The sequence below is a fragment of the Bombyx mandarina genome, chromosome 16, assembly GCF_030267445.1.
Source record: "Bombyx mandarina strain Sakado chromosome 16, ASM3026744v2".
Classification (NCBI taxonomy): Eukaryota; Metazoa; Arthropoda; class Insecta; order Lepidoptera; family Bombycidae; genus Bombyx; species Bombyx mandarina.
Genome location: NC_143222.1, coordinates 11506806 through 11531700, shown reverse-complemented (window position 1 = coordinate 11531700; position 24895 = coordinate 11506806). Strand labels below are relative to the sequence as shown.

The 24895-nt window shown below is 41.0% G+C and overlaps 1 protein-coding gene across 13 annotated transcripts in view; it reads left to right on the top strand.

Annotated features, from left to right (window-relative positions):
* Positions 1-1765: 1765 nt before the first annotated feature.
* The window catches only part of Cngl (Cyclic nucleotide-gated ion channel-like), a 205462-nt gene continuing 182332 nt past the window's right edge, over positions 1766-24895 (top strand). For all 13 annotated transcript variants that reach the window (XM_089733633.1, XM_089733632.1, XM_089733641.1 and 10 more), the window contains exon 1: positions 1766-2056. In XM_089733633.1, coding sequence (XP_089589759.1) covers positions 1907-2056 — 150 coding nt within the window. In that variant the 5' untranslated portion in view covers positions 1766-1906. The remainder of the gene's footprint in view (positions 2057-24895) is intronic.

Here is a 24895-nt window from a genome sequence, read left to right as displayed (position 1 = left end):
GACAATTCACCTTAATAAACCATAACCTTAACCTTACCTTAATAAATACCTCATTATAGTTTCCGGTACGACAATTTTGTGGGGCAGTAGCACGGAGGGTTGACAAAAAACATCGTTTTTCATTCAAATTCAATAAGATAGTTTATACATTATAGCTTAACTAAAAAAAGTTTTTTTCTGCGCGATCGAATGTCTAGGTTATAAAAAAATGCTTATCATTTTCATAACTAATACATTTTGAGTATTTCGAATAATTAACTTTGTGTTAAAAAATATTATTTTGGATTGTATGACACGGATTACGGTAACGAACTACCCATCCAGACTCACAACGCGCCCAGTCCAGACAATTGTTATTTATTGGACAATTCACCTTAATAAACGTTAACCATAAACTTAATAAATAATAATTACTTTAATAATTAATAAATACATAAATACTTCATTAAAGTTTCCGGTACGACAATTTTGTGGGGCAGTAGCATGGAGCGTTGACAAAAAACATTGTTCTTCATTCAAATTCAATAAGATACTTTATACATTATAACTTAAATAACAAAGTGTATTTAACATCAACAGAAGCAATGAGAAACTAATCACGTCATTACGGTTCCTCCTGATTCACTAACGGTGCTTTTAGGTACCTCAAGCACCGGTCATCGTTCTCGTCGAACCCGTCGCTTGCGACGAAGGGCTCGACGAGAAAATTAGCCCACAGACACAGCCCACTGAGTTTCTCGCCGGATCTTCTCAGTGGGTCGCTTTTTCGATCCGGTGGTAGATTCTGCGAAGCAGTGTTCGTGCTAGGATTTGAACCTAGGGTTCGTGTTAGCAACGTCGTCAGGTTTGAGCCCTGTGAGCTCACCTACTAGTTTAGGTTACGCTGAAATAGCCTCTCAAGGCTCTCAGCTTAGGTAGGAAAAAAAAGAGAAACTAATCGAAGCGAAGCCATCTAGTGGCCAACACCCGTAAACATTTTTGTTGAGTGCTTGAGTTGCTTATCTATAACTAATTTATGTGTACGTATCAATTGGGGAGTCCTATATCGCAGCGTACCTGGCGCGACCAAGGGAGGTCTCTGGGTTGAAATATATAAAGATAGCTTCAAAATTAATGTAACACGTTAAATTAATTCTGTCGGGTGAATTTAAGCAGAACTTTCCAGAATAAAACCACACCTGACTAATACATATCTTCCCACTATATGCATTCCCAAATCTCGTGAATACTACACATATTTTAGGAACTTTTTTTTCTGTATACACGCATAACCGAACTCATTTTTTGTTTCAGATGCAGAATTCGATAAACCACAAAGTTCGAGCAAGCCGCGAAATTCATCGACTAAAAAAAATTAAAACAGTCCCAATCTAACTTTGTATAAACAAAGAAATTTTATTAAATCAATAAAGTTTCAAGTTTTATTTTGTTTTAAAATTATTTATACATTCGGTCTAATATTCTAAAACGCACATTTTTTTTTTTTGTAATATACTTAATATAATCAACTTGTCCAGTTGTGCAAATTAAGATCGCACAATAAGCAAACATAAAAAATTGTGATATAGAGTAGTAATATTTATAAATATAGTAAAAAGAAAGCTATAGCTCAATTTCCATTAAAGTAAAACACAAGTGTTGATGATAATTATCTTATAAATCAAATATATATTTCACCGAATTAAAATATGCATCCAAATAACTGTTTAAAAGTAAAACTAATCAACGAGTAATTCAGCATAAAAACTTCCAATATTAAAATAATAATAATAAAAATTAAAACAATAGAATTCAAGAAACTTCAAAACGACCACTAATAAAAATGTAAAAGAAAAATTAATGAAATCATCGTATTGATAGCTGAGAACGTATAAATAATGGATAATATCAATGAGTGCGAAGTAAAATGAAGTTGAGCGTTAGTGCGTATCGTGCGCATGCCTCAGCGCACAAGAAGATACTGACGTCATCATACCAGCAGCACTATGGGAGCACCGCGGCGCCCCCCACCTGCGCGCCCCTCCAGCCACACAACTTCACACCGCAACAACAACAGGTAAGCTACAAGCTTTCATTGCAGATGTTTCTGGAACGTTTCGTCTGATACGGTGCAATGCCACAGACTCGGATACCACCACCATATTAGCAATTTTTTTGAAGTGAAACTTCTTTAGAATCGTCGCGATTTCAAACTCGATGAAACGAAATGAAACGAAACGAAAAAATAAGTGTGCCGCGATTGGCTTGCCGAAGTGGCTCCGAGCGGCGCCGACAAATCACGAAGCGCTCCACACGGTCTCGCATCCCCGACTAGTTCAGTGTGTTTTTGTCGTCCGTGCACGCTGTCGTGACTCTCGGAGCGTCCTGAGATACTTTTATTTCTATTTAGTTTGTTATCAACAGATGTTGCTGCACGTAAATTCAACAATTCCTGAATCGCGGTGACGATATGTTACACAGTTGACAGACGTTCTCGTATTTCTCTTGCTAAATCATACTTACCTGGCGTAGGGATGCCGTGATCGTGCAGGCGGTTCCCCCAGGGTGAGGCAGCTCCATTGTACTGCGTAGTGGTTGACCCTTGCGATTATCCTTATATTTAAAAAAAATCCCTTCTACCGCTTGTGACTTGCACACACACAATTTATTAAGTTTACTTCACAAATGAGTGGAAGAGCTTACAGCCCACCGGGTGTTAAATGGTTACCGGAACCCCTAGACATCCACAACGTAAATACTGTAATAACTTTGAGACATGAGCTCTAAGTTTTCAGTTTTTACAGTACAACGGCTGTCCCCCACCCTTCCAATCGAAATGGATTTTCAATAAATTAAATTTCACAAACATTCCACAAAATTTGATTTTCGCCAGATCAAATTATATCCATTCTATGTGTTATATGGTTTAGAGCTAAGAATAGCTAGAGCTAGCTTAGAGGTGCCATAGTCATTATATTAATGCAGCCGATAGCTGCCTGATGACGTAATACATTTTGAACTCAAATCAAAAGTAACTTTTTAACTAATTACCAAGTACAAAACTATCCTGCTTAGTTTCGCAGCGAAATATCTTTACTTCCCAAATTGAAGAATCGGCCGCAAATATACGATACAGTCGAAAATTCGACTGTCCCATGGTTAGAGGAGGGGGGAGGGGCGTTGTGATTTATATGGACTAAATAACCGCTCAAGTTCACCTAGAGCTCATCTAACGTCTAGTATAATAAAATTGAAACTTAAAATAATTTATCTAATGAAACATATCAATATGCTTAGAAAAATATCTCCCAAAAAATTGTATATGTCGCAAAAAAAAAATTATATATTATTTTAATGCGCTTCGTCAGATTACAGAAATAGAGTTATCAGCAACACGCTTCGCCAAAAAGTACAATACTTACTTTCAGCTAATAGCGTCGTCAAGCGTCGTATTTTAATTGTATCATAAGTAAAATCAGTATCAAAGTATTATGTTGAATCTTATGTTGATAGGGCTAAATATTTTAAAATGCAAACATTGAGTGATCGCCGCGATATGTTAGGCTTATGTTTTTTACATCAACTTATGAGCGGTGCTGTCGACTCCCAATCCATCCTCAATAAATTCTCTTTGAAGGTGCCATCCAGGTTACCTCGTCGCCTCGTTGCTCTTTTCAGCACCCGCTTTAGCAGAACCAATCTAGGCAAGCACTCACCTACTCCTTGTCTAACTAACCTTTATAATAATCTAGTCAGAAAAGCTGAAAACCTTGACATATTTGGCGATTCCCTTCCAATATTCAGGAACAAAATTATAAAAAGTTGTTGTTGAACCTCAGCCTCAGCCTTGGTCTGAGTACTCGGGTATTACTGGCCTTGTTGTTTTTCTTTTATTTTAAATTTTTTATTATTATTAATAGTATTGTTTTTTTTTATGATTGAAAGATTACTGGTGGCCCGGAGGCCTTTCCAGCTTCATCAGGACAGGTGGGCGAGTAAAGGCTCACCCAGGAGGGGTGAGATTTGCTAACAACTGCCCGAGCGCCTCCGAAGAAGACCTAACAACTCAAGAGCAATTGCTTCGCGAATGAATCTACTACCGGATCGGAATCACGACCCACTGAGCAGATCCGGCGAGAAACTCAGCGGGCTGATGCATGGGTTAGGTTGCACGTCGACCTCTTTGTCGAGTTCGACGAGTACGGTTACCGGGGTTCCTCAGCCTGCTCCTAGTGTTAGAGCTGAAGGTATCTAATGCAAGAGTTATTGGATCTGATGGATCCGTAAGGACGTGTCTAGGGCGACGACGTGATCGACGACGACGACGTTGCTTCTACGTGATCAGGATTCGGGGAGTAATCAGCGGCGGCAACGATAAGGCGATTATCATGACGGATAGTATTGTTAAATCTCTATTGATATATTAATGTAATGCATGCTGTGATTGCCTCTAATTAGAGTTGCAGTTATCAATTGCTCTATACATGTCAATGTTTATGTCTTACTGTAAACCCTATCGGTAATCCTTAAATAAATAAATAAATGACTACACGAATTTTAAGATTTCTTTTTTTCTTAAATAAGACCTTAAAGGAGAACGGAAAACCAAACACAAATCGCTTTAAAGATGAGTTTTACAGTAAACGAATGCTGCGTCCTATTGCTCTCGAAAAATGATAGTCATGCACTAGCTAGGCCTCAAAGCTCACGTTGGCAATACACGAACTAAACTTTAATATCTGAGCCCTCGAAACTCATATCTCGTTTGAGTGTGGGCCTGAGTTCGCTCAATATCTACAGCGGAAATATATTACGAGCTGTATGATCTGTACGGATCTGTTGCGATCTAGTTCTCGAAAAGTATTGAAGTGTTTTATGAGTACACATTTTCTGAATATTTACTCGTAATATGAAGCTTGTTCAAGTGTGTGTTTGCTGGCTTGGCTGTTACCTGTAATGTCACCACTCCATCCCTTCCTGTAGTGGTCGTAAACATTATTAAGGGTAGCAAGAAACATTCCGCTCACCGACGTTTACTGGTTTTTTAGGGCAAATTGGATGGAACAGCCGTTGCTCTATACAACTGAGACTTAGACTTCAAGGTCGGCAGCGGCGTTTTTCCTCGTGATTCTCCTCATATTAGACCAGAACAATAAATTTTTTATTACTGCCATCAGTCCTTGATGCGTATGAAAATTCAAGTCGATTTGACGTCTTGAAACTGGTGATAATCACTTTAAAAGATTACATTGATTCATACAGGTTATACTAACAAAATCGAACTAGACACAGGTTTGAGCGTTCACTGCGAAGAAGGATCCTTATAGCGCCGCAATTTCAAGAAGTACTCCTGCAGCTTTTTGCGAGTATAGGGATTCTGAGGGTCGATATTTCGAGCGGTGTTCGGTATCGGAGTCATTTGGAAGGTAAAGCCAAACTGGCCTCTAAAATGTTGAGAGTCCTCCTCAACAGAGCGAAGCGGTATTTCACGCCAGGGCAGAGACTTGCGCTTTGTAAAGCACAAGTTCGGCCTTGCATGGAGTACTGCTCTCACCTCTGGGCCGGGGCTCCCAAATACCAGCTACTTCCATTTTACTCCATACAGAAACGGGCTGTTCGGATTGTCGATTGTCCCGGATCGTTTGGAACCTCTGGGTCCATGGGGAATGCTCTGAGGAATTATTCAAAATGATCCTCTCATCTCCTTTTTATCGTTTGGCACCTCCCTCCATCGGAGCAGATTTCATCCATATTATCTGGAATTACTACGTTCATCGACAGTACGTTTTCAAAGATATTTTCTGCCACATACCGTCCGGTTTTGTAATGAGCTCTACGGTGTTTCCCGAGTGCTATGATATGTCCTTCTTCAAACGAGGCTTGCGGAGAGTACTTAATGGTAGGCAGCGGCTTGGCTCTGCCCCTGGCATTGCTGACGTCCAAGAGCGACTGTAATCACCCACCATCAGGTGGGCCGTATTCTCGTCTGCCTACAAACGCAATAAATAAATAAAAGAGCTATATTCCCGGATTTGTCGCTCGATACGTGTACACCGAGTATCCTTATCCTTTGAGCTAGGTCAACGAACTGTGAAAAAGACACGTGACTTATTCGTCTTATTTATGATCATGTACGGTACAACGAAAAGGTATTACGTCAGTTTTTCCTTTTACAAACCGCCATACAATCAGAGAGCACGGCGTAAGCCCTGCAATACCCGCTGTTATATTTCCGAGGCAATTTGTGCGACTTGTAGCTAAGCGGAACTACAGCGGTTTCATATTGAATTCCCTTTAACATCGTGGAAAATTGCCCCTACTTTGTGTTACTCGAATGAGCTTACTGGTGGTAAGATCTTTTGTGAGTCCGCGCGGGTAGGCTGCCTATTTCTGCCGTGAAGCAATAATTCTTTTCGGTTTAAAGGGTTGGGCAGCCGTTGTAACTATACTTGAGACCTTAGAACTTATATCTCAAGGTGGGTGGCGCATTTACGTTGTAGATGTCAAGGGCTCCAGTAACTACTTAACATCAGGTGGGCTGTGAGCTCATCCACCCATCTAAGCGATAAAAAAAAAGTTAATAGCTGGTTTTCTTTTGCGGCTGCGGAACGTCGAATATTGTTTGGTTAAATCTACCAAATGTATTTAGTTAGATCGGTTTTCCGAAATGCGAGAATGCAGCTGCGGGAGCAAAGCGTCATCGATCGTTAATACTTCGGCGTTAAGTTGTGTGAGTGACATTAGGTGAGGTCTCATTTGTAGCGTGGTTTGTATTTAATGCATATAAATCAATTTTTAAAATTTGCTGGTGGTAGGGCCTCTTGTGAGTCCACACAGATAGGTACCACCACTCTGCCTATTTGCCTATTTCTACCATGAAGCAATAATGCGTTTCGGTTTGAAGGGTGGGGCAGCCGTTGTAACTATACTGAGACCTTAGAAATCATATCTTAAGGTGGGTGGCGGCATTTACGTTGTAGATGTCTATGGGCTCCGACAATCACTTAGCAGCAGGTGGGCCGTGAGCTAGTCCACCTATCTATGCAATAAATAAAAAATGTTATGAGCTCCGTTCATTTTAAAGGCTTTCGTTTTGGAATTTTAGCCATGTCACGTGTGTTTAAAACGTATAAGAGACAAGAATAAGTACATGCAAGATCGCATATCAAATCGCAAAATATTTGATATGAAAAACATGTAAAAAATCCGACCTAACCCGTTATAGACGGGAGCCCTTTTCTTCGACGTCGCAAAAGCGTTCGACAACGTCTGGCACAACGGTTTGATTTTGGGCGTGCAGGACAGTCTCGTGCTCATCATACGGGACTTCTTGTCGAACCGCTCTTTTCGATATCGAGTCGAGGGAACCCGCTACTCCCCGCGACTACTCAAGGCTGGAGTCCCGCAAGGCTCCGTCCTCTCTTCGCTCCTATTTAGTTTATTTATTGACGTCATTCCTCGGTCGCCGCTGACCCAGTTAGCCTTATTCTCTGACGACAAAACCGTTTACTACTCGAGCAGAAATAAGTCCTGTCCTATCATGGTGATACTGGAAAGGCCTCCAGGCCAACATTGATCCTTCAGTCATAAAAATAATTATCATCATCATCATGCTTTCCTATTACCCTCTGCTGGGGTGAGGGCTCGAATCAAATTTTTCCATTTATATCGGTCTTGGGCAGTCTGTTCTAGCTCCTCCCACGTCATGCCCAAGACCCCTAGCTCCTGTTCCACCGAGCGACGCCAAGTTGTTTTGGGGCGGCCTCTCTTCCTTTTACCAGACACTTTCCAGGTCAGTGCTCTCTTTGATAGGTGGGTATCATTTTATTATTATTATAAAAATAATAATAATAATAAGTTTCACGTAGCACCTGTATTTCCTCATAAGACTCATGTTCCAAATTCCATTGGCATACATACGGAATTTGTATATTTGCAAGATTATTTTGTTGATAACGCGATTCTTTAGTCAGGATCAAGAGATATAATTGTTATGCTAACTTATTAGCAGCTATTCATCCATTAATCACTTTCTAAGCCCATGATGGGATCAGATCGATGTTTTTACATAATAAAATGAAATATATAATAGAATTTTTCTTTCATGAATAGTCCACGAAGTTTTTTTATGATAATTCACTTGATTTAATAGTCGTAGATTTTATCTTCGCTTGCATTGTAGACTTTTTTCAAAAATCCATATTCTCTTGGCGCTTTGTTCGATTCTTAGAAGTGGTTACACGTAAGATACAGGGTGGCCCATAAGTCCTTTGATATGAAAAAAAATTTATTAAAATAAAACTAATTACATTATGAATTAAATTTTTATTTACATAAAAAGCTTAAAAAACGGGAATTATTTTTTGAAAATAACATCTCCTAAATGTAATCCGTTGCGATCACGGCACTCTTGCAAACGACGTCTAAAATTGTCGATGACTGCGCGGCACGTCACTGCTGAAATGCTTGTCATTTCTCTGCGGATGTTTTCTTTTAGGGCCTCAATTGACCGCGGGTTTGTGTCGTATACTTTAGCCATAAGGTAGCCCCACAAAAAAAAATCCATCGGGGTCAGATCTGGACTACGTGGAGGCCAGGAAATGTCTCCTCTCTTAGAGATAACTTTGCCAGGAAAAAGTTGACGGATAACGGGCATAGCAGTGTTAGAGGTGTGAGAAGTGGCCCCATCCTGTTGAAACCACGTCCTGGCATTAAAGCCTGAAAAGTTTTGCAATTCTGGTATGAAAAACTCTTCGATCATAGCCACATATCGCTCCGACGTAACAGTAACTGCGCGCCCTCTGCCATCCTCAAAGAAGTAAGGCCCTAGGATACCATGGGCTGACATAGCGGCCCAAACAGTCACTTTCGGACTATGTAAGGGCTTCTGATGCTTAAGTTTTGGATTGATGGGGCTCCAATAGCGGCAATTTTGTTTACTAACATGCCCGTTAAGATGGAAATGAGCCTCGTCAGAGAACATTATGTTATTGAAGGAAGTAAACCGATTCAACATTTCATTCGCATAATTTTGTCTTTGAATACCGTCAGTTTCCTTTAATTCTTGAACCAACTGAATTTTGTAAGGGTGCATATGTAAATCTTTCTTCAAAATCCGTTGTAACGATGTCCTGGATACGTTTAATGCTCTGGCGCGCTTACGAGTTGACTGTGTCGGATTTTCGCGAATAGACTGTGTCACTGTGTCTATGTTTTGTTCCGTACGGGACGTCCTTGGGCGACCCAACCGCGGTTTATCTAACGTCGAACCGGTCTCCTCGAACTTAGCAACCCAGTTCTTAATCGTTTGAAGAGTTGGAGTGTCGTCAAAGTTGTGTAAACCTTTGTGTTCTCGAAATTTACGCCGCGCAACGGTTGCCGAATTGTCGTTTTTATAAAACTCGCGCACACAAAACGCACGGTCCGCTCCGGTAAAACGCTCCATCGCGACTAAATTCCCAGAAACCGAAGTTACTCCCCCCGCTTCCCCTGCACCGCTCACGCGCGCCCTGTTCGTTTTATTCAAATTTTACTTTTCAAAGGACTTATGGGCCACCCGTATAAGTATTCTGTAACATCTCTGACTGACTCGGTGGTATAGTAGTTAGCGGCCATGATTGTTGCGCCGCGGGTCGTGGGTTCGATTCCCACCTCGGGCGAATATTCGTGTGATGAACAGGCTTGTTTGCTCTTTGTCTCAATGTTTATCATCTATTTATGTATATATTTAAACGTATATAAGTATGTATGTCAGTCTCTGATATTCATAGCACAGGGAATCGTAATTTGGGGCCGGGTGATCGTGGATGATTTGTTCCTAGTTATTATTATGATATTATTATTCTCTCTTCACACGCTATTACTAGGACCCCGCGCTTCAAAGTTGAACTGTAGCGAGCATTCATGTATTGTGCACTGAAAATGCCCTTTGTATAGGCGTCGATTAAGCTACACGACCAAATCGAAATTGGACATGTAAAAGACGTATAAAAGGTTTCGTGTATTTCAGTTTAGCAATTTTGATGAATAAAGCGCTTACCACTCAAATCAACGGTGCGTGTTATATACGCGCGAGGTCGCAAACACAAAGCTTTTTTTTATCTTATATGTATATAAAATTCACGTGTCACAATGTTAGTTACCATATTTCTCTGAAACGGTTTGACCGATTTTTATGAAATTTTATATGCATGTTCAGTAAGTCTGAGAATCGGCTACTATCTATTTTTCATACCCCTAAGTGATAAGGGTTGTCCACCCCTAACATATTGTTTTTTTTTTTTTGACATATTTTTTTGGTTGAATGAGGTTTTGTTATTTTTATATTCCCTCATCGTTCACAGCACTACATGCCTCTTTCACTCATTTACCACATCCTTACACACTTATAATAAGTTTTTTTTTTTTCTACACTAGAAATTCCCTAGAAATCTTATATATGGCAAAACAACGTTTTCCGGGTCAGCTAGTAACTAAATACATAAAAAAAATCTAAACGGCACCCCTAGCTGACAGCTGACAATATTCCGAGCGTCTCGTCCTTAGTCTAGTTATTAGGGATCCTGAACGGACGAGATCTTTAGTTGATGGAGAGTTCTTGGATCACTGGATTATCGCCGCTCTTCCTAGAGCCGTAAAGTGCATATACCACTTTTGAAGAGCGCTCAACGTACTAAAGGAATACGTTGTCGCGTCTATCGCTTCTGAACTGGCGGTGTATCCACGCTCTAATTACTCCACCTCAACTCCAAGAAAAAGAAGAAAAAGGAAGGGGACGTCGGAGGACGGGGCTAGGAGCGATCCCCACTACCTCCGAACATAAGCTCTCTATCATTAACGGCCAGGGATGAGATCGTACGCTGGATGCTTAGTTATATATGCATGAAACGGTCTCATCACATGACAAAATGGATCTTCTAATCTAAACTACTGACTTAACTACAATGAATGAATGAATGAATTGTTTCAGACACCAACAAAAAATCCATATGTGTAAATAGTCTCATTGAAACATACTTAAAAATCACTAAAACCAATAAAAAAAAATACATTATTAAAAATAACTATCAGTTGAATTCATTTAAGTATTCCATTTAACTGATACTTACTTCGAATCAATCATTATTATTATTATTATGTATTTTTATTTAGTCCGCAAGTGAACCACTAATTTATTGATTAATTTATTTATTTATTAATTACAATAATTTTATAAAAAAAATTGTTGTGAGAGTCGTCGTGGCCTAAAGGATAAGACGTCCGGTGCATTCGTATCGAGCGATGCAAATAACATCGTGTAATAAAAATCAAACCCGCAAAATTATAATTTGCGTAATTACTGGTGGTAGGACCCCTTGTCAGTCCGCACAGGTAGGTACCACCACCCTGCCTATATCTGCCGTGAAGCAGTAATACGTTTCGGTTTTAAGGGAGGGGCAGCCGTTGTAACTATACTGAGACCTTAGAACTTATATCTTATATCTCAAGGTGGGTGGCGCATTTACGTTGTACATGTCTATAGGCTCCAGTAACCACTTAACACCAGGTGGGCTGTGAGCTCATCCACACATGTAAGCAATAAAAAATAAAAAAAGTTAGAATACTAACTACTACCATGTAATAATGCCATGTAAATGCCATACGTATTACGACAATACAATGATAATATCGACAGCAGAAGAATGAAATTAATATTTTGAATCAAATGTAGAATGACGTCACGTGGCGCTTACGTCTCTTTAGAAGTAAACGAATATAACAGTTTGAATTACAAATAATATCGCATCTGCGCTATTCTCCCTAATCTTGCCGAGGCTTAAATGACAATAAACAATTGTCTTCAACATTCTATTCTATAGGAATTATGGAATTAATTGCATGAGTTGATTGTGTTCGTGAATTCTGTGGTTTATAGTTTTGTTGTTAGGATGAGAATAACTGTAACTAACGTATTGTACTATATGCGATTAGTGGCAGAATAATGTCCTATGTCAATCACTGTAAAGCCTATATACAATGTTGCGATATGAAATTAAATATGGCGAAGTATACCGAAACTGGAATCAAATCTATATCTATATAAGTATATGTAAAAATGAATTGCTTTTCGTTAGTCTCGCTAAAACTCGAGAACGGCTGGACCGATTTGGCTAATTTTGGTCTTGAATTATTGGTCCAGAGAAGGTTTAAAAGGTAGATAAATATGAAAATGCTTAGAATTAAATAAAAATAACAAATTTGGTTTCCGTTTGATTTGTCCCCGTCGGACGGATTACTTTTGTTTGTTTTAAGTTTATTTTATACAAAAGTTTAGGTATTTTATTTATCGATTGAGGCACTGCGAAGTCTGCCGGGTCAGCTAGTTAGAAATAAAATATTACTAAACTACCACACTATTTTATATGCCATCAAACAGAGATTAGATTCTTCCTGATGGTAGGACCTATTGTGAGTCCGCACGGGTAGATACCACCACCCTGCCTATTTCTGCCGTGAAGCAGTAACTCGTTTTGGTTTGAAGGGTGGGGTAACCGTTGTAACTATACTGAGACCTTAGAACTCACATCTCAAGATGGGTGGCGGCATTTACGTTGTAGATGTATATGGGCTCCGGTAACCACTTAACACCAGGTGGGCTGTGAGGTCGTCCACCGATCGAAAAAAAAGAGGTTCATCGTGCATATTAACGGTAGGCAGCGGCTCGGCTTTGTCCCTGGCATTGCTGACGTCCATAGGGCGACGGTAACCACTCACCATCAGATGGGCGGTATGCTCATCATCGTCTGCGTCTGCGTATTATTTGCGTCACAACCTTTCCAATTTTTCCAGGGAGACCGATCGTGAGTGATTCGGATTTGAACATGTCTCGTAAATTCAATAGTGAATCGGAGCGGATATTAGTCATCGGAAATAAACTAATTTCTGGTTCGCACGTACAACGAGGACAATTCGGTTACGATTTAATCCTGGACTAGCTAATCCATTCGTCGAACAGATCCTTTCCTGCGACCATTGCCCTCTACGGTGGACACAGTTTAAAAGCACTCAGTACGTTAACTCCGCTTAAATGTTTTTTTATTTATGACGTATCGTATTTACGGTCCCTCGACTGTTATTGTATAGCATTCATGTTATGATTTTGGCATGTTTATGGCTTCTATGGGTGGACGAGCTCACAAGCCACCTGGTATTAAGTGGTTACTGGAGCCCATAGACATCTACAATGTAAATGCGCCACCCACTTTGAGATATAAGTTTTAAGGTCTGAGTATAGTTACAACGGCTGCCCCACCCTTCAAATCGAAACCCATTACAGCTTCACGGCAGAAATAAGTGGGGTGGCGGTACCTACCCGTGCGGACTCACAAGAGGTCCTACTACCAGTAGCATAACTAACCAACGACGCGATGTGTTGATGTGAGTTACATGTGAATGTGACCTATAAATCTACAGAAGTAAAAATGTACTATTATAAATTATTTACCACCTATACTGCTGGCGTAATTCACTCTGCACTGTTTTTGGTTGACTGATAGAGAATGTCTCATGCATTAAGTCCGCCAATGTAAATAGATCCATAAAGTGTAATAAATAAATTCTAGTTAACGATATCACTGAATCTTATATACTAGATTTGAGCAAATATCTGCCGGATGGTGGAGTTTGTCGGAAACTAACAGAGGTGCCAACTCGACTCTCGTATACGTTTAAGCTGTAATATACCTATTCGTATAAGTTCAGGTACAGAAAGATTAACGTAGGTCTGTTTTAAATTAAAATCAAAATTATTTTTATCTCTATAAATGTATCGAGTTGGTTATCGAGCTTCGTTTTTTTATGTCTACTATTAAAATGAAAGAAAGAGGAAAGCTGAAGGAGGGTACCACTGAACACCGCCTCATCAACAACCAAGCCACACTTTTTTTTTCCTACCTATTCTAGTAACCTCGAAGGGTTATTCTAGATTCACCGAGCTAGTAGGTGAGCTCACGGGGCTCAAACCGAGGGTGTTGCTAACACTGGCCCTAGCAAGAGCAGTGCTTCGCAGAATCTACCACTGGATCGGAAACGCGACCCACTGAGAAGATCCGGCGAGAAACTAACTCAGTGGGCTGTGTCTATGGGCTAATTTCCTCGTTTAGAGGAGGAGGAAAAAGAAGGAAACGCACTGTGGATGAACGCAGTGGCCCCAGGTAGTATGGATGGACTCTGCTCCGATGGCGGGCGGTGCGATAGTAAAAACGGGATGATAGAGTCATCTCAAACAATTCCTCAGAGCACTCCCCTCGTTTATCACTATGATCGATTCTGCCTTGACTAGTTGAGGGGCATCACGACCTTCAACAAGTCGTCTGTCCACCTCAAGGGATCCTTACTCAAGTGACGTCTTTCGGGACGCGGTTGATAGTCAAGAATTATTTGGCTCTAGCGCCCACTTGTGACAATCTCGAGAAACTACTCATCACCAGCAAAGTGGAGGAAAGAGGTCGAGAGGCGTAGTCCCATATACAGGACCGATCAAATTAAGACGACATAGGACTTTATCGTCAATGTCGCTACGCAGAGGACAGGATATCATGGAGGAACATAGTTAAGAAAAAATGGTCCATAAAGGTCACGAGCCTTAGCCTTGAGGAACACGATTCAAAGAAGAGGAGCGTCCACTTGTTGAAGCACACTATTACTAAAGCGGCGTCAATCATAATCTTATCATCGTCATGAACCACAAATACACGACTTCATGAAACATATTTCCTCATCGTGGGTTAAAGTATTATATGTATGTATATGTGATTGTATATATATATGTCGTAGGCGGCGCCAGGGATGGCTAAGCGGTAGTTTCGTCATCACTCGTATTCGATTGAACTGAGTTTAGTAAATAAAACTTTTCAATAATAATTAGTGAAACTCAACACACACAACTTTCACAATGACAGGATAAACCGACAGACCGACTGACTGACTGACTGACTGACTGAGACGGACGGAATCACTGTCTGACACGAATGCCACGACTCTGTCCATGTACCGCCATTTTATAACTGTGGCGTTACGGAGTCTACCCTTCATTTTGTGATAAACCACCGTCTTAATATTACTAAAAGTCGTCAACCACGACACGGCCATTCTGTCACTTTGACGTTTGTGTATCGTTGATATTCCGAACTATTGACCCGGATGCGACATATATGTATGTATATACCTTTTTTTTGTGTATGTATTTGTAAATTCATATAAATTACATTGCACCTACCGCTATTCACTCTGCACTACATTTGGTTGACTGATAGAGAATGCCTTAGGCATTAAGTCCGCCAATGTAAATTTTACATGAAGTGTATTAAATAAATAAACAAATAAATAAAGTACCCTATTTTGCTTATGGTCAACTTTCTCAGTCTGCAAGTAACATTTGAAAATCTGTGAAGTAGTCACCGTAATTGCGCACATTCAAAAATACGTTATTATGAACGAGTCCGGGAGAGCGAAGGAAATTCCCGGTAGGTACTTCAGCTCAGAGTTGATTAGCGAATTATGCGGAAAGGGGGCACTGCTGAGGATATTGCCCATTTCCAGTCTGCCCTGTACACAGCCGGACTCAGGGTTCGGATTCGGAGGGGGGTCCTTCAATAATTTTACATTCACGTTAACGTGTCACAATAACACAACGTAAATGCCCTTGTTTTGATATGAGGCTAATGTCACAACTTGACGGAGTCATTACCATTACTCTTCCATATATGTATAATCAAAATAGTTTGGACTCCGATACCAATTCATATGGACTAATTGCCAATAATTATCTTGGATTTAGGACCAAATTTCGGTCTGGTGTTTGATGATCGCATAATACGGTCTACACCGATCACCTGTGGATAATGATTCCTTTAATTTATTCATGTTACTGTGCTAGGCTGTTTTCTAAGCTTGCAGGTACCACCATCTTCGCTATTTCTGCCGTGTAGCCAGTCGTTTTGGTTTGTACGATATTTGTTATGCAACGGTGCTTCGAACTCATGTCTCTAGGCGGGTAGAGGCATATCAATCGTGATATATATGAGCTTCGGTAAAAAATAAACAGTAACAAGATCATAATCTCGTCTGCACAGCTTATGGAGAAAGAGTTTGACATACCCTATACAAAGGTTGCCTCTGTGAGGAGGCAGTCTCCTCCCGGTGACGGTCATGGGGCGACCTGAGGGGGTCAAGGCTGCGCGGCACGCTATCGTCATTCTAGCGCGCTGACACGAGGAGAATGGGATGGCGCGTCGTCCGCATTTCCGTCATCGCTGTTGTCGCTGAATATACTGTGGAAGTGGAACTCGGTCGGCGGTGTATTGCGTTCCGACCCGGCAGGCTGGTTCTGGCCCAGCGGGGCATCCCAGAACACAAGCGGCATCGTCTGGGCCGCCCATCAGCCTACCGTACTCAGTACCCCCCTACTCAGACTGGGCTCTGACCCCGGGCGGAAATCGGACGTCGAGTTTGAGAATGCAAAGTGGAGTCGTTCGGTGCGGTAAGGCCCTAAAAATCTCCTTGGGCCAACGGTCTGCTTCCAAATTCTGTAGATCATCAAGTCTCACATACCCCGCGTGCCCCCTAAGCGTGGATAGGTCGGAAGAAGGGTCGGCTCCTGCCCAAAAAAAAATTATATTGCTTGAACTTAATTCTCTTTATAGTTAACATTATGTTTCATCTTGTTTAGATACCTACTAATGGTTCACTGTCCCTCTCTGCTTACCTCCCCATGTTTGTGCGAGACACTGAAATATGGAAGAATTCCGAGACTCGACGACGCCTCATTTATGGTTTGAACGCTGTAAATATAAGAGATTTAATTTAGGACATTGTGGTTTTAAGCGACTGCATATTTTATGAGGGCTCAGTGTGATTTGCTTAGGGTATGCCATTTGCTATTTTCTGTACAATAATTTTACTATTTACGAATATTTCATTTTAAAATCAATGTTTTCTCTAAGACATTGCTATGGCAGTTGCTAAACTACTCAAGCGCCACCTATCGTATGATGATCGTACTATGACATAAACCTTTAATCCCCAATAACAACTGTATAAATTTTCATCGATATCGGATTAATTGTTTGAACTCATCTCTATGCGTTAGACAAACAAACATTCATTTAAATTTGTGTTAATGGCGAAACTGATCTCAATTGTCTCGAGTACTGATAGTATGGTTTAATGTAAATCCTGTAATGTCCGGTTTATTTCCACGAAGCAGTCATGCGTTTGGGTTCGAAGTGTTGGGTACCCGTTATACAGAAAAAATCATCTTTCTTCATGTCTCAGGGTGTGTGGCAGTATTTATATTGTGTTTTCTTCATACCTATGTAAGCTCAAAATTCTTGGTTAACAATAAAAAGATAGATGTCATTAATTATTATTCAACAGAATAAGGATCCGAAGACCAGGGAGGCTCATTTCTTCAGGTTATGCAGGCGAAGGAATATCAGCTAGCGTACTCTCTCGCCTTCATGACCTGGTGAATTGTGCTAAATCAACTCAAGACCCGTGCAACCCAAAATCGAAGATACGAAGACGTCCGTCTGAATTACATGGAGTTGACTTATTTTTGTCTATGTTAAGTTTTTTTTTCTATCATCCTACAGACGTCCTCCGCTGGACATAGATCTCCCTCAAGCCTCGCCACAAAGATCGGTCCTGCACTGTTTGCATCCAGCGGATCCCCACGAACCTCAATAGGTCATCGACCCATCTTGTGGGCCTACCCACGCTACGTCTTCCGGTACGCGGTCACCACTCAAGAACTTTTTGGCCCCAACGTCTGCCACTTCTACGAGCAATTTGCCCTGCCCACTGCCACTTTAACGTCGCAGTTATTTGGGCTATGTCGATTGCCATGGCTTTCCTGGTTTTTCTCATTTCTAATTTGATCTTGTCAATATATTAATATGTCGGAGACGGTCATTCGTTTGGTAGATAAACGAAAAGCAGCACGATTCCCGAGAGATGGCAGCACGATCGCGGTATCGTCGGAACTCGGCTAACTTCGTACTACAGCAGAGCCTAGCCGATGGAGGCGCGTAGACGCCACCACACTTACCAATCAGCCTTCTTGAAGAGCGATGCTGTCCTTAGAACTATCAATCGTTTTCTTTTTGTAACGTCAAGAGAATATTTCTTTTTTTTTTTTATTGCTTAGATGGGTGGACGAGCTCACAGCCCACCTGGTGTTAAGTGGTTACTGGAGCCCATAGACATCCACAACGTAAATGCGCCACCCACCTTGAGATACAAGTTCTAAGGTCTCAAGTATAGTTACATTCTACATACATACATTTCTAAATTGTTCTAAGACAACAAACGTAATTGGTGTATTCAATATTCTCTTAGCTCGATCACCCTAGTCGCTAACGATGTCTGACGATGGTGTTAATAATTGTGGCTTCTCCGACATAATAATATATAATGTGTAAGTTACAATTAATTACTAGTCGCTGACTTCAATGGCTCAGTGACTTAATTCAATATTTGTTGATTGTATTCGTAATAGTAACGAATGTTTAATTGCTATGCAATCATAGATAGAATAGAAGAAGAAGAATGACAATTCATTCTTCTTCTTTTTCTTCTACCTAGCGTTTCCCGGTCTAGTGCCAGGCTCCGCTTTCCTACTAAAACTTCTCTACTTGGTTATTTATGCTGACAATTTTAATGTACAATATAACTTTCTCGTTGACCGTGGCTGTACATTCTTCTGTAAATCCCTCTTTGGAATTTACGAGACTGATTAATATGACCTTATTAATATACGAAAAATACGCTAGTGACCTTATTGTGATCATTAAATGCTTAATATTTCATCACAAAACAAACCGTGCAATACAAATGGTAAAAATAGAATGTACGTATGTATGTGTTCTTCGATCGTAAAAACACCTCTCACTCTGTGTGTGGTACAAGTCATGAGCTAACCTATTTTATAATTTTAGAAACGCAATATTTTTTAAAGGTATTCCTTTAAAATACATATTTGTGGAATATTAGTGTGGTATAATAATCGGCACGAGTATTGAGCTCTAGCAAAAGAGTGGGGACCCAAAAAAAATGTGTGACCATAAAAATTGGACGAAAGTGTAGTTTGCTGCAGTAATACGCGCGTACAACACAGGGATCTAATCACAACTAACGACATGTGCGGTGACGTGGGAAGATCCAATCACGTAATCAACATGGCCGGCACCACCTCCCCCTCCTTGCCTCGTTCCCCCAAACAGACCCAAAAATGAACTTTTGCTCATACATAGCCCAAGACTCGTGCCGATTGTTATACTAATAACATTTCATGTAGTAGTAAGCTTATCGAAAATAGTCTGTGAAAGAAATATGACGTCACGAAGCTGAAGCTATGCTATTGCTTGCTACTCAGCGACATATTGATTAATCACTGTATAATATATGTTAATATAAGAGAGAAAGAAAGTTTTACATACAGATGCGTGCAGGATTATCGAAGTTTATAATACTTTAATTTTAATACTAATTACAATACTATACTTTTATTATATTTTAATATATGATGATACTTTATCAACTCGTTCACAAAAATCACAATTTTTCTTACCATATATTAGTAGTTTTGGAATCAATGTCGGAAATTAGTTACTTTTTGATTTTTAAAGTTTAGCTAAGCCACTGCCTAACGCTTAGTACTCTCCGCAAGCCTCGTTTGAAGAAGGAACTGTCATAGTTCCTGGGAAACAGCGGACGATAATTGCAAAAACCAAATACTCTACTGTATTAATCAAAACAACATCTTCTTGTTTAAATAGCAATCAAAACAATGTTTATATGTAATGTGTATTGTAAAGAAGTGTGTATTACATGAGTCGTATTCCACGACACATATTTCAAATCTGGTGGTAGGAGCTCTTGTGAGTCCGCGCGGGTAGGTACCACCACCACCCTGCCTATTTCTGCCGTGAAGCAGTAATGCGTTTCGGTTTGAAAGATGGGGCGGCCGTTGTAACTATATTGAGACTTTAGAACTTACATCTCAAGATGGGTGGCACGTTTACGTTGTAGATGTCTATGGGCTCCAGTAACCACTTAGCACCAGGTGGGCTGTGAGCTCGTCCACCCATCTAAGCAATAATAAAAAATAATAATAATAAATCGCTTAAACGTCTTCGCTTGGTCCATAATCGCGTTCCGGTGCTATTCAATATAAATCCCTAAGGTCGATCGTCTCTTCGTCGCAATCGACTGTGCGAACTGGAGTATCGAATTTTCAATGACAAGCGAACGTATAAATAAGATCTTCATAATGTAAAGTGTATCGGGACCGATCTTGAAAACAAAAACAAATGGTAGCGTTCGTGATTTCTGAATCAGTAACTATTCAGTGGCAAATGTAGTCGAAATATTGAGTTTTGACACTTTATCCTCGTATTCAAGATGATAGAAGAAATTTTTATTTCAATAGTTTTTTGATAGTTTAATAGTTAAGTTATTGCATAGCTTTTATTGCGGGCTTTGAGCGCGGCGACCGAATCAAGAAATTCTGTAACGAAAATAAAATCTAACACCCACTCCGTCTACCATGTAGCTCGCGTTCAACACATTCACACGTTGCGCTTGTGTAGTGTTTGTGAATTAGCGCCCGGCGTGACGTCGCACTGCATGCGCATCATGAAAAGTCTGCCTATCTCTCTTTCGCGCGGTCTAGCTTATGAGTGTGAAGGGGACAGTTAATGTTTTGTTTTTGGAACGAAGTTCCTTATCGCGCTTTGCGAAAGGGGGCTAGACGGAAAAAATTAAGACAAAAAGTTGTAACGACACTTTTTATTATTGTCGATAAGGAAAAGACGCAGGCAGTGCTACGCCAAACAAACAATTAATATTCGTGTAGAGCACTCCGTAGACGAGCAGCGTAGCGGCGTAGCAGCCGACGTAGCGCAGCCGCCGGTCGCCACAAGGAGACATTGTGTGAAGGATCGCGTGTTGTAAAGTGACCATTCGGGGCTTGTCGGAAGCTTAATAAACCTCAATATCATTAATATAACTCAAGTGGAGAAGGGTACTGTATCCAATTATATATAGATATAACTATAATTATTTTACAAATAGAACTGCACGACCCGACGGTGGCGTGACTGTTGTTTACATTGTATTGTAATAAAATAAAATTTTATTTAATTATTAATTAATCGAAAGGAACTTCGTTCCATCCGGGTGTCCCTTGACACCTCTCAAGTTTTTGTTAATCTCTATACATATAGCGTGGTCTTATTTTATTATTGTTTTAATATTAAATTATTATTGTCTAATTATAATTGCATAAGTTGATAAAAAATTCTATGCAATAAATAACTTTACTACGGCAGTCTCCGAGTGTCACACGTGTTTTGCTTTTTGATATTCCTTTCACATTTCCTAATAAAATAACCTAAAATGTGAAACAATTGTAGTCCATAAACACAACCCACCGAGTTTCTCGCCGGATCTTCTCCGTGGGTCGCGATTCTTAGCTAGTGGTGGATTCAGCGAAGCACTGCTCTTGCTAGGTCTAGTGTTAGCAAATTCTCTCAGGTTGAGCCGGTGAGTTCACCAAGGTTTAGGCTACCAACGATAAGGAAGCGGAAATAAAGAAAATACTAAACATCAAAATTCCTATTAATAATGTGTCGTGAAAACCAAAGAGTTTATTCACTTACATACACTGTATTGCACACGGAAACTCGATAGACAAATGAAAGCCAAAATACAACAAAGAGAAAGACGACGTTTTAAATTTTAGACAAGGTAATCTCACAAAATTTACAATTAAATTGTATTTTAACTGCTACGCTGCAATAAAAGCAGACGGTGAGCTGTGCTTAGATATAAATCTGGCTCGTTACTAGTTACGGCGCCATATTGTGACGTCGCTTCATCGTAAATGTAGCAACGAAAGATTAAAGGGAGTTTAAGAATCTAGCCTGATTTAAAGGATTTTTTATTTATTTTATACTAGCTGAGCCGGCAGACTTGGTAGTGCCTCAATCGATAAATAAAAGACACATCAAGGGGACACGTCAAAGGAAAAACAAACTTGTTTGTTTTTATATAATTCCGAGCTTTTTTATATTTTTTCACCTTTTAAACCTTCTCGGACTTCCACGAATAATTCAACACTAAAATTAGCCAAATCGGTCCAGCCGTTCTCGAGTTTTAGCGAGACTAACGAACAGCAATTCATTTTGAAATATACAGATATATATGTCGCATCCGGGTCAATAGTTCGGAATATCAACGATACACAAACGTCAAAATGACAGAATGGCCGTGTCGTGGTTGACGACTTTCTGATGAAATGTTGTTTTGATAAATATCACAAAATGAAGGGTAGACTCCGTAACGCCACAGTTATAAAATGGCGGTACGTGGACAGAGTCGTGGCATTCCGTGTCAGACAGTGATTCCGTCCGTCTCAGTCAGTCAGTCAGTCAGTCGGTCTGTCGGTATATGCAACGAAACTGTCGGTTTATCCTGTCATTGTGAAAGTTGTGTGTGTTGAGTTTCACTAATTATTATTGAAAAGTTTTATTTACTAAACTGAGTTCAATCGAATATGAGTGATGACGGAACCTACCGCTCAGCCATCCCCGCCGCGCCCCGACATCAGAAGTGGGATCAGGACTCTACTCTCACTGGCGCGACGTGTTTGAACATGTTCGAAGTACAGCAAAAAAAACATGATGCAGATCAGAATACTAGTAGTGGTACGCCACAAGAGCGTGAATGCAGCATACGTAAGTCGTGTAATAACGTCTCTGTTACCTCGATGGAAGATCTGAGCCACGAAGAAATCGTCACATCTTACGTTCTGGCTCATGTTGCCCAGTTGACTCTCGATTTATCACATGGCATTTACTAGCGGAAATACGACACGTAACAAGCTATTGCAAGAAATTAAGGCAAGTGCAAGTCTCAAGTGAAACTTCGATCGCAATAATGGATCTGTCATGACGAGTGGGTAGTTCCGACACGAATAGTTTTTAAGCCAATGACTACTGCTAGAGTTACATGGCACTAGTGCAGTAAACCAGGACATGAGACGGTGAATTGTCGCTGAAACTTTAGAATCTACTAGATTCAATACCAATAACACTACACGTTCGATGACTTCGGGCTCCAGCAAGCAAGCAAACAAGAAAGCAAGCAAGTTTCCGTGGGGAAGAAAAATTGATACATCTGAAGTCGTCCTGACCTGTAAGATAAGACGTCCGGTGCGTTCGTGTCTGGCGATGCGGCGGTGTTCGGGTCCCGCTGGCGGATGCAAGTTTTTCTGGTGAAGTGCGTGCTTGTGCGTGCTTGACAAGTGTTTGCGGTTGGCTTCCGCAGTGTGGGAGTAACATCGTGTAGGAGAAGTGGAACCCGTAAAATTGTAGTTTGCGTGGTGGCTGGTAAGATTTGCTGTGGTAAAAAGTTTGCGTGGTGGTAAAATGTCTTGTGAGTCTGCACAGGTAACCGGAGGTGAGTCTTCCGCGGTCGCGGCCTACCCAGTCCGCGAGAACCGGGCAGATCACCTCAACGGTACGAAGGCCGGCCGACGGGTCCGCCAAACGACGAGACCACGCCTCCAGCACGGACTGCCGAGATTGGAGCCCCCGCGCTCCGGCTACACTTGCGCTAGGGCGCGCCGCCTCGTAGGAGACTGTGAGGTATCCTTGAATGACTCTGACTGCGATCGCGCGCTGCCGGCGTCACAGCCCGGCGACGTTCTCGTGGGTAAGGACGTGGCACCAGACGGGTGCTCCGTATAGTGCCATCGACCGCACGGGTACCATCACCCTGCCTATTTCTGCCGTGAAGCAGTGGTGTATTTCGGTTTGAAGGGTGGGGCAGCGGTTGTAACTATACTGAGACCTTAGAACTTCTATCTCAAGGTGTGTGGTGCGTTTACGCTGTGGATGTCTATGGGTTCCAGTAACCACTTAACACAAGGTGGGATGTGAGCTCGTCCACACATTAAAACGAAGAGCGTAATCAAACGAAATTAGATCCGAAGTTTAAAGGGCCGTTTAAAGTAGTTGAAGTATTGGATGGTGACCGTTACACATTGAAAGCTTTAAATTCAAAACGTACTTACAAAAACCCACACGATAGGCTAAGAAAAATGCCAGCAGGTCCAGGTACAAGTCGAGGTTGATGTAAATGATGATGATGAAGAGCAAGCTTAAATTGTGGTGAAAACTCGAGTAAGGATAGTCTATCGGCCGTATTGTGTTCGACCGTACCAGTAGCTATTACGTAGTCGTAGCCCGGTAGAAATCGGTGTCTCTTGAGGCAACTCAAGTAGTCCGTGGGTGCGCGGTGCGCGTTTGGCTCTGGCGGAGGTCGGGGTCTGTAAAGACCATCGTGTGTAGTCAGCGGGTGATGCACACGGGCGATCCACGCTGTGGATGCGCATTATGAGGGCAATTGCGATTGCTGGTCGGCTGGAGAGCCGTGGCGTTAGATATTTTTACTCGGAAGTTTTCTTTGATCTGAGTTCCTGTAAGCTATGCCTGATTTGTACAGAGTAAATTTGAGGTTTAATGAACGACTGTGGTACGTGCTCTGGCTGCTGAATAGTGAACTTTGTATACCCTATTGTTGTATTTGGTTAAAATGGTATTAAAACAGTTAAAAGCTTTGATGACTTTAAATTTTCCGATAAGTCTTAAAGTGTAGTCAGGAGTGATCGAGCGGAACAAGTGTTCTCGTGGATGTTTTTGATTGTAGGTTAACCATCACACGAGGACGTGTACAGTCAGGAAGACCGTGTCGCAATCAACACGTGATTGCTGCAGCCAATACGAGATATGGGACGCAAGCGCCGTCTGTCGGCGCTCGATGGGTCAACTATTCACCGGCCGAGCGGAGCGACATGCCGGTAGCTGTGTAA